Genomic DNA, 9,626 nt, shown 5'->3' with positions numbered 1-9,626 from the left:
CGGGCTGGTGCTGGGCGAGGACGGCAAGAAGTTCCGCAGTCGGTCGGGAGACGTGAGTAGGGAGGCGGGTCGAGAGCGGGTGGGGGCGTTGGTGGGAGTTGATGGGGGTTGGTGGGGACACTGGGGCAGGCCGTGCGTCGCTGCAACTGGGGCAAGGTCCACCCCACCCCACCCACCCCACACCCCACCTACCCCTGGAGGCACGCTGGCCGCCACCTCTCCATCGCTGCCGCCGCACCCTGCCAGGCCCGCGGCGCTGTTGTCCGTGCCGCTCGTGCCTGCCCCCAGCCTGCTGTAGTTGCGTTTGCTACTGCCGTGCCGCCCCTCTCCCACACCTTCCCTGTCGCCTGCCTTCCCGCACACCCTGCGACCGCAGGTGGTGCGGCTGGTGGAGCTGCTGGATGAGGCCAAGCAGCGCATCGTGGATACGGTGAAGGAGCGGCGGTGAGTGCGGTGGCAGGGAGGGAGGCAGGAAGGGAGCAGGAAGAGAGCAGGAACACAACAAGGGGGAAACGTGAGGAAGCAGAGATGTAGAACGCGTGTTGGGCGGTGGTGGTGGCGCCGATGGCAGCTGTGGTGCGCCCGCCGCCCAGCCCGCCGGCCCGCCGAGCGCGTGCCGCCCCTGCCCGTGTGCCTGCCGCGTGCCGCAGGCCGGATGCCACGCCAGAGGAGATTGAGGAGATGGCGGCGGCCATGGGATACGGCGCAGGTGGGCTGCCCGGCTGGCAGGCGGCGTTGAGAGCCGTGTGCCGCCGCTGCTGCTGCTGCATGCTGCTGGCGTGTGTCGCAGCGCATCAGCCCGCCATCCTCCTCTGTCTGCTGTCCCCTCCTCTCCCCGCCCCACATCCCGTGTAGTGATGTGCCGCCCTCGCCGCATGACCATGCACCGCCTGGCGTACCGCCTCATGTGTACTGCCCTCTTCTACCGCCCGCCCCGCCCCTGTAGTCAAGTATGCCGACCTGAAGAACCACCGCACCACCAACTACAAGTTCTCGTACGACGACATGCTCAGCCAGCAGGTGTGTGTGTGTGTGTGTGTGTGTGTCCACGTGTGCGTGTGCGGTGTGTGTTTGTGGTGTGGCGCATGTGTGTGTAAGAATGGGTGGGTGCGTGCGGTAGGATGTGTAGTGGAGGATCGGCCGGGCAGCCAACTGCTGGGGCTCTTCTCCTTCAGCAGAAGCTCGGGGCAGCCCCTCTGGAGGCTGAGCTTGCGGCAGCAAGCCGGGGACAGCTCAGCTGGCGCCCTCACGCCTCACACGCTGCCGCCGCCGACCTCCTCCTGCCTGTTCCCTGCCACCTGATGCAGGGCAACACCGCGGTGTACCAGCTCTATGCTCACGCCCGCATCGCCTCCATCGTGCGCAAGAGCGGTGAGGCGCCGCCGCCCGGACCCTGCTATGTTTGCATGGGGGCATGCGATGTGGTGTACAGGCTGCAACCGCGGCAGGCTGCGACCGCGCTGCTGCTGCTGCTGCTGCTCGTGCCGCTGCTGTTGCCGCCATGATGCCGTGCTTGCAGGCCAAGCCGGTGCCCGGCACACTTCCACCAAGCCTGCTCCTCACCCTGCCCCCCTCCCCTGCAGGCCGCGACGTCAGCGAGCTGGCCAAGACTGCGCGGGTGGTGCTGGGGCACGAGAAGGAGGTGGCACTCGCGCTGCAGATTGCGCGCTTCTCGGGTGGGTGGCTGGTGGTGCATGCGCTTAAGAACGCGGGCGACGCATGCGTGTGTGCTGGTGATGTGTTGGGGGCTCCAAGGGCGCACCAACACCTGCGCGCCTTGCATCTTGCATCTTTGAAGCTGCCGGCCCGCCCCTGCCCTCCCCCTTCCTCCCTTCCCCACCCTCCTCCCGCTCACTCGCCTGCCCTCCGCCCTGCCCCCTGCAGACGCGGTGGATGAGTGCCTGGCGGAGCTGCTGCCCCACCGCATCACCGAGTACCTGTACGACCTGTCGAGTGAGTGGTGCCGCCGATGGTACTGTCGATGGTACTGCTGCATGGGTGCAGCAAACCTGGCCACCCCCTCGTGCGCCTGCTGTTCCTGCCCGCTCGCCAAGCAACCTCCTGACCCACTCCGCCTCTTTACCCGTCCCGCCAACTGTACTGCCCGCTCCCCTCCCTGGTACCGCAGCCGCTTTCAACCAGTTCTACACCGAGTGCCAGGTGGTGGGCAGCCCGGAGGAGGACTCGCGCCTCCTGCTGTGCGAGGCCACCGCCCTCACCATGCGCACCTGCTTCCAGCTGCTGGGCATCCAGGTGCTGTACCGCATCTGAGCGACGGCGGTACTGCTGGGCACTCGGGTGCAGTGCCGCATCTGAGCGGCGGCGGGTACGGGCCGGGGCCGGCGGCCGGAGGGCAGCAGCGACGCACATGGTGCTGGCCTCTTTGATTTGCCGGTTTACACCCCATTTATTGGCTGCATAGGGTTGCTGCTGCGCTGTGCAAGATGCCAACTGGTGACCAGGGCATGACAGTGGGGGGGGGCCTCAGAAGCAGCAGTCGCAGTCGAAGGGGCACTTGTCGGTGGTGCCCCCCGCCTTACACAGCCCCAGCTCCGCCTCGCTGTAGATTGCGTAGCCCTCCTCGGTGCGGCTGCGGGCAGGGCGGGGCGGGAGCAGGGGGAGGGCAGGGTCAGCGTCAACTAAACAGGCAGGGATCTGCGGCATGCGCCAGGCAGGAGTGCGCAGAGGTTCCAAACTAGCTGCAGCGGCAACAGAAGCGGAGACAAGGGTGGCAGCTGCGGCATCGGAGCCAGGGCAGCAAGCCCGTCCCTCGCCAGGGCCCCTCTCACTTGCGTGCGGCGGCAGCCTCCGTCCCAAAGATGTCGTCCTTGCTTCCCTCCAACCTCTTCGCCTTTGCCTGCTCCAGCAGCGGCACGGGGCACGGCGAGGCTGTGGGTGCTGGAACAATGCGGCAGGCATGCCGGCAGGCAGGCAGCACATGCGTTGGGAAGAGCTGCATCAACGCACCTTGGGGGCTTCCTTGACCGCTGTACTGGAGGCAGGCTTTGCTGTTGGCGCAGCTGCTTTGGCCTTGGCCTTGCCCTTGAGCTTTCCAAACAGCTCGTCTATTTCGCCTGCTGCTGCTGTTGCCGCCGCTGGCGGCACCGCGTTGTCCGCCGCCGCTGCAACTGCCTGCTTGCCCCCATTCGACCCCACTGCTGCCGCTGATGCCGCAGCTGCCTTTGGCTTGGCACCAGCCTGCCGCTTGGTGGCGCTCTTCTTCACATCTGGGGATTTGGGCTTTGGTTTCCTTGACGACGGAGCCTTGGCTGTTTGCATAGTTCTCGCCATGCTGTAGTCCAGATGCCAAGCGATCAGGCTGCGCTAGCAAGGGTGGAGGGGCACTGGTGAATGAGCGCACTGGTTGGGGCACAGTTTGCGTTGGTAGGCGCTGCAAATGCCGCAGATGGCCTGTGGCATATGCTGGAGGCGTTGCCTGCTCCATACTGGGGGCCTACAGCAAATTTTAGGGGCTGAAGAAAGTGGCGGTGGCGGCCAGGCCCTCGGTTTCGCCTCCTGCGCTCCTTTGCTGCTCACTGCAGTTCCAATTGTCTCAGGCACGCGCTACAGGCTCCTGCACGCTCGCTGGTTGCGTTCTTTTGTTTTGCGTTCCTGAGCGCCGCCTGCGCCCGATCCAATCGCAATGGCGGGCAGGGGGCGAGGCGCAGTGCTCCCAGCGTGGATGATGGGGCCGGGAGGAGCGCCCTCAGCGCCGGGAGGTGCGTTGCGTGTTGTGTTTGCCTGTGCTGCTCCTGTTCATGCTGGAAGCGTGCACACACCGATCAGGATGCGACGCGTTCGTCCCCCGCAGCGCCTTGGCCGACCGCGCCTGGCGGCCCGCCAGCAGCGGCGGCAGCGGCAGTGGCGCCTGGTGCCGCCAGCGACGAGGCGGCGGTGCAGCTCGCTGTGCTTGCTCAGCAGGAGCAGGAGGCGCAGCAGATGCTGCAACAGGCCAGGTGGGTGCGCCACTAACGCTGCGCTGTACACTGCTCTCCCTCCTGCCCGCTCTGCCTGCCTGCAAACTCTCGTCGCCTCTTGCTTTCCCCACCGTGCCGAGGGGGCAGCCCACCAACGCCGGCGCCTCCACTCCCCGCCTGCCCGTGCTTTGCTGCAGCGGCGTAAAGCGGCCGTACGAGGAGCTGGAGAGCTCTGCTGCCGATCCGGCGGCGGCAGTGGCGGCGCCGGGCGATGCCCAGGAGATGAAGGAGCGGCTGCTGCAGATGGAGGCCGACTTCCGCAGTACCCGGCAGCAGGCGCAGCAGTACCATGGGCAGTACCAGGCACCCCACAATGGCACGACGGCAGCTGCAGCGGGAGCGGCCGCTGCTGCAGGGACCTCCGGCTTTGCTCGGGAGAGCGGGGTGGGCGATTGGGCCAACTACCAGCCGCCGTCTGCGGTGCTGCAGGCGGTGGCGGCGCAGCGGCAGGCGCACCCGTACCACTACGCCCAGCAGCAGCAGCAGCAGCAGCAGTATGCGCAGCCGCCGGGCCCGCCGGCTGCCGCGGCGGCGCCCGCCGCGGCGCCGGCAGCGGGCAGGCGGGAACTGCCCCCGGCGCTCAAGGCGCGGCTCGCGGCGCGCGGCATCCTTCCCAAGGAGGACGCCACCCCTGCCGCCGCCCTGGCCGCCGCCGGCGGCAGCAGCCAAGGTGCGCCGGCGGCGCCGCAGCCGCACGGGAGCGTGCGCACCGGCCGCGCCTCCCTCTGCCTGGCTCTGTCGCAGCCCCGCTCATGTCCCCGGCCCCCTGGGATGGTTTCCCTGCAGGCCCGCTGCCCCCTGGCTGGTACGAGGCTACCGATCCCACCTACAACACACCTTATTATTACAACCCCGCCACCGGGGAGCGCAGCTGGAGCCGGCCCGCGGCGGCGGGGGTGAGCGATGCCGCGCGAGGCGGCGGCCGTGCCTGGCCGCCTGCCAGCCAGCCTGCCTGCCTGCCTGCCTGCCTGCCTGCCTGCCCACCTGCCATGCCATGTCTGCCTGGCACGCCCCACTCTCCTCTGCTGCCTGTCGTGGCCCGTATTGTCCCGCAGCTGCCGCCCGGCTGGGCGGAGGGCAAGGACCCATCCAGCGGCGTCACTTACTATTACAACGCCGGCACGGGTGCGCTCTCCCGCTTGCCTGCCTGCCTGCCTGCCTAGCAGCAGCAGCAACAGGCAGCCGTCAGCCTCCGTGGCTGCCTGCATGCTGCAGCCGCTGCTTATAGCCAGCCCCCCGCTGGTGAGCCCGCTGCGGCTCGGCAAGCAGCGGGCCGGGACGAGGCAGCTGCGGCTGCGCTTGCCGGCAGCGCGCAATCACCTCCCCTGCACAACGCCTTCCTGCCCGCAGGACAGACGCAGTGGGAGCGGCCGGGGGCGCCGGCGGCAGCCGCCGCGCCGCCTCCGTGGCAGCAGGACCGCGCCGCCGCCGGCGCCGCCGCAGCGGCAGCAGCGCCCAGCCAGGAGGAGGCGCTGTACCTGCCTGCGATGCAGGTACCGCCCTGTACTGCCGCTGTGTGCTGTGGCCTGAGCTTGGCGCACCGGCCCCCCATGCTGCCGCCGCTGATGCCTCGTCTCTTGCTCCCCCATATTTTCCTGCTGCACGACCGAAAACCGAAAACGAACACGCTGCTGCTGCTGACAGTGCCGCCGTTGCCGCCGCCGCCTGGCCCTGCCCTTGCCGCCTGCCCGCAGTTTGGGGGCGCTCGCGCTGGGTATGTGTTCAAGGTGGGGCCGTCGGGGCTGGGCTATTACTTGGACAAGCCCTGGGTCAACAGGCGGCTGGGTGAGTGGAGGAGGGAGGCAGGGAGGGGCAGTGCGGCAGCTCTGCCTTTTTCTGCCATGTGGGCTGACAGTCTGCTGGCCCGCAGAGGCGCCTGCGGCGCATGCCCCAGCTTGCTTGTGGGGTGTGGGGCGGGCGCCAGCGTGCGTGCCGCTGGCTGCAACGGAAGCTGCGCCACCGCCAGCTGCGCCTGTGTCTCCATCCGGTGGTGTGTGGCGGCTGCATGGGCTGCACACCGGCAGGCTCAAGCCACCCTTTCGGCCGCCCCGCTGCCTCAGGCGAGAAGGAGGCGCCTCCCGCGGCGGCCGCGCCGCTGGCTGGAGGCGGGGGCCGGCCGCCGCTGGGCGGCGGCGGTGGCGGTGGTGGCGGCGGTGGTGCCGCCAAGCGGGGCCGCTTCCAGCCCAAGGGCGAGGTGCTGGACCCGATGGACCCGGTGAGACAGGGGGCGTGTAGGGGGTTTAGGGTTTAGGGTTTAGGGTTTGTGTGTGCGTGAGTGAGAGTGTATGTGAGAGAAAAGGAGAGAGAGTGTGTGTGTAAGGGCTGCAGGTGCAGCTGCTGCCTCCACTTGGCTGCTGCTTGTGCTGGTCGTGCTGGTCACCAGCCGCCCCCCGCACCCCACCAGCCTACATTTGACCGGCCGACTGCTTACCCGGTGCAGTCTTCCTACTCGGATGCGCCGCGCGGCAAGTGGAGCACGGGGCTGGAGGGCGCGCAGCCGCACGCGGCGGACACCACCGCTGGCGGGCCGCTGTTCCAGGTGGGGCCCCGCTCTGTGTGGGTGCAGGTGCAGCAGGCATGCCTGTGGAATGTGCATGTGGTCGGGGTTGACAGTTTCTTTGCCCTGCGCCCACTCTGCTTCCTGAGGAACCTGCCGCTCCCCCACTTCCCGCCGCAGTCGCGGCCCTACCCCTCCCCCGGCTCCGTGCTGCGCGCCAACCAGAAAGCGCTGGGACAGTGACGGCGAAGCGGCGCAGGGGATGCTGCCGCAGCATGTGCAGCGCCTGCAGCCCACCTGCCGCCCGCCGATGCGCACTGTCCGACTCCTTTGCCCTGGCGCTGGCTTGGGACCAGAAGTTGCTCGTCCTGCCGCTCCCCGACCTGGCTCGAGCAGCGCGCCATGCCTTTCTGTTGATGCCAGGTGGCTCCATGCCCCCTGTGTCATTGCACTGAGCATACTTGTAATGCATTACAGTACGGGTACTGAATTGTAGGAGAGGTATAGGTAGAGGTTGTTGCAGTAAATAGGATGGTGGGCAAAACAGTGACGCTCGGCTGTGCATGGTCAGGAGAAGGCCTTAGCTGGCAAGCACGGGCACTGTGATGAAGCAATGGGGGGTCACGAATAAAAGAAGGCTGACTAGGATTTTCAAAACAAGAAGTGCTGGTTGGGCCGCCAGGAACAGCTGGCGGCGGCTGCTGCATGGGCGTGCCACTGACGTGCCGCATGCGCTCAGTTGGGCAGGGTGACGGTGGGGATGACGATGCGGCTGATGGACTGCTTGTTCCGGATGCCGGGCACGGTGCCCACGCCACGGCCATAGGACGACTTCCAAATAGTGGTGGGGTAGCAGAAGCAGCCCGCGTCGTTCATGTTTGCGGGGCAGCCGCAGCAGCCGTTGTCGCGGCCAAAGGCCTTGATGCAGCTGCAGGAGGCGGGAGGCGGGAGGGGAGGGATGGGAGGGGGGTGAGTGGCGGGGGCAGGCCAGGGGTTCCAAGCTGGTGTGCGGTACAGGCACCAGCGCTGCCGCTGTGCAGCAGCCCCAGCCTCGCCGCCGAGCAAGGCACACCACAGCACTCCGCACTCAGTCTATGGCTGCACGCAGGAGCAGCAGCCCCAGGCTCACCAGCAGCCCTTGCCGAAGCTGGAGCGGCCGTTGAAGCGGCACAGGGCGCCGATGTCGGTGAAGCCGGCGCCGCAGCGCTGCCAGCACACGGGGCCAACGGGGTAGTAGTTCCTGGCGCGGTCGCAGGGGGTGTAGCACAGGCCGGCATCATACTCCTTGCCGGCGGGGCCTGCAGCAGCGGCGGGGATGGCAGGCGGGAGGCAGGCATGTCAGCACCTGATGGCTGTGTGGTGCCGACGACCCGCCCCGACAGCCACGGCCGCCGTGCCAGCGCAGGGCAGAGCGTGCCGGTATGGCAGCAGCAGCACCAGCACCAGCACCAGCAGCAGGATGCGGGCCAATCCCGGCAGCGGCAGCGGCAGGCGCGCTCACATGCGGCGCAGGTGGCGCCCTGGTCCACCTCTCCCGCCTTGCACTGCTCCGCGCAGGTCAGCCCCGTGTTGACAAAGCCGGGGGGGCAGGCCGCCAGGGAGCAGGAGACGGCGGAGGTGGGGAAGGTGCCCGAGCCGCAGGTGGTGGTGGAGCACAGGCCCAGCTGGCAGGAGGAGCCCGAGGGGCAGTCGGCGGTAGTGGAGCAGAAGTAGAGCGTCTTGTCGCCCACACCGTTCAGGCCCCTGCAGCAAGCGCATGCAGGGCAGCCAGGGAGCTCATTCAGCGGCGTGGGCAGCGGCAGGCCGCAGGCAGCAGGCAGCAGCGCCTGGCGCGCGCCCCGATCAGGCGGGCGCTGTCCGCTGCCGGCACCCACAGGCAGCGCGGCAGGCACTCACAGCGTGGCGCCAATGGGCAGGCCGTTGCCCTGGGTGCGGCCTGAGATGCCAAAGGTGCCGCCCACGGTGCGCGGCACCTGCGGGAAGGCCAGGCGGATGAGGTCCAGCATGGGGCCGATGCCCGCCATCACGCCCGTGTTGCCGGCGGCCAGCTCCACACGCAGCGCTGCAGGGCGGGGTGGAGGAGGGAGGGCAGCAATGAGGGCAGCAGGCGGTCAGTGCCGGTGCCAGGAGTGCGGGCAGGCTGCAGGTGGCAAGCAGGCAGGCAGGCTGGCAGGCAGGACACAACAGCCCGGCGGTGCCAAGCGGGTAAGGGCGCGGCACGCACCCCAGCCCTCGGCGCCAGCAAACACGTTGAGGCCCTTGAGCAGCACGGGGCTGCCAATCTGGCCGGCATTGAAGATGGCTGAGATGGCGTCCCGCGCCTCCACAGGCATCGTCACCAGCTTGCCAAGCTGCAGCAGGGCAGGGGGTGGCAAGGGGTGGCAGGTGAGCGGCCAGGGTCGGGCAGAAGAAGGGAGGTCTCTGTGCGCCGCTGCTAATGCTGCTGGTCCCTCCACACTCGGGCAATTCAGCTGCCAGCGCTCCCCTACCCAGCCATCACCAGCCGCCCGGCTGCCCCACCCTCCCACACCCGCACTCACCAGTCCGCCCAGGCCGCCCTGGGTGATGTTGAGGCCGGCGGCCAGCGTGAAGCCATCGTTGTCGTTTGCCAGGTACAGGTTGGTCCTGGCCTGGAAGATGTCGCCCAGCTCCAGGGGGCTGCAGCGGATGGGCAGGTGTGTGGGTGAGCAGGGGGCCAGCTGTACAGGCAGTCAACCCCCGCCAGCCACCCAGCCACCCTCCTGCCATCCCCGGCCAGCCCCACACTCACATCTTGCCGCCCAGGTTGATCACGGGTGCGGCATCCAGGTTGGCCAGCACACGGAAGTCGTCGAAGCTGGCAGGCACGCCCACCTGGTTGTCGTTGAGCTGCAGGGGCAAAGGGAGGGAGGCAGGGAGGCGGCACAGGGCGTGAGGAGGAGGCAGCATGGCAGGAGGGCAAGGGCAGCCTGGCAGCGCCCAACCAGGGCAGGGCAAGGCAAGGCAAGTGCCTCGTCAGCAGGGACTGCAGCCGCAGCCGGCTGTGCCCCAGCCCAGCCCAGCCAGGCGGGCTCACCGGGTCGGTATTAATGAGGGCCTTGAGGGTGGCCTTGAACGACACCGTCACAAACTTCTGCAGGGCCCCCAGGGCGGCGGGGACACGGCGCCGCTGC

The 9,626-nt window shown here is 68.6% G+C and overlaps 4 protein-coding genes across 4 annotated transcripts in view; 2 read left to right on the top strand and 2 right to left on the bottom strand.

Annotated features, from left to right (window-relative positions):
- CHLNCDRAFT_26194 (hypothetical protein) overlaps nt 1-2,271 on the top strand; it is a gene marked incomplete at both ends in the record, with an annotated part of 6,234 nt that extends 3,963 nt beyond the window's left edge. Inside the window, 8 exons of the mRNA XM_005845073.1 lie at nt 20-52; nt 377-444; nt 651-709; nt 947-1,020; nt 1,308-1,371; nt 1,584-1,676; nt 1,885-1,953; nt 2,129-2,271. Of these exons, the coding sequence (XP_005845135.1) occupies nt 20-52; nt 377-444; nt 651-709; nt 947-1,020; nt 1,308-1,371; nt 1,584-1,676; nt 1,885-1,953; nt 2,129-2,271 (603 nt within the window). The remainder of the gene's footprint in view (nt 1-19; nt 53-376; nt 445-650; nt 710-946; nt 1,021-1,307; nt 1,372-1,583; nt 1,677-1,884; nt 1,954-2,128) is intronic.
- A 213-nt stretch (nt 2,272-2,484) lies between these two features.
- On the bottom strand, nt 2,485-3,279 carry CHLNCDRAFT_137255 (hypothetical protein; the record flags this gene model as incomplete). Its single annotated transcript, XM_005844968.1, has 3 exons — nt 2,485-2,590; nt 2,790-2,857; nt 2,968-3,279. The coding sequence occupies 3 exons, from the start codon at nt 3,277-3,279 to the stop codon at nt 2,485-2,487; spliced, it is 486 nt and encodes a 161-aa protein (XP_005845030.1).
- Nucleotides 3,280-6,174: 2,895 nt separating this feature from the next.
- Nucleotides 6,175-6,696, top strand: CHLNCDRAFT_15387 (hypothetical protein; the record flags this gene model as incomplete). Its single annotated transcript, XM_005845072.1, has 3 exons — nt 6,175-6,192; nt 6,418-6,516; nt 6,655-6,696. Coding segments are annotated over 3 exons (159 nt in total), but the record flags the coding sequence as incomplete, so codon positions are not given.
- Nucleotides 6,697-7,209: 513 nt separating this feature from the next.
- The window catches only part of CHLNCDRAFT_137253 (hypothetical protein), a gene marked incomplete at both ends in the record, with an annotated part of 3,931 nt that continues 1,514 nt past the window's right edge, over nt 7,210-9,626 (bottom strand). The window contains 8 exons of the mRNA XM_005844967.1: nt 7,210-7,402; nt 7,604-7,772; nt 7,976-8,217; nt 8,371-8,536; nt 8,699-8,825; nt 9,015-9,132; nt 9,245-9,342; nt 9,530-9,586. Coding sequence (XP_005845029.1) covers nt 7,210-7,402; nt 7,604-7,772; nt 7,976-8,217; nt 8,371-8,536; nt 8,699-8,825; nt 9,015-9,132; nt 9,245-9,342; nt 9,530-9,586 — 1,170 coding nt within the window. The remainder of the gene's footprint in view (nt 7,403-7,603; nt 7,773-7,975; nt 8,218-8,370; nt 8,537-8,698; nt 8,826-9,014; nt 9,133-9,244; nt 9,343-9,529; nt 9,587-9,626) is intronic.

This window comes from Chlorella variabilis, assembly GCF_000147415.1.
Source record: "Chlorella variabilis unplaced genomic scaffold CHLNCscaffold_19, whole genome shotgun sequence".
Taxonomy (NCBI): Eukaryota; Viridiplantae; Chlorophyta; class Trebouxiophyceae; order Chlorellales; family Chlorellaceae; genus Chlorella; species Chlorella variabilis.
Note: the sequence above shows the minus strand (reverse complement) of the source record. Positions and strands in the feature narration are given on the sequence as shown.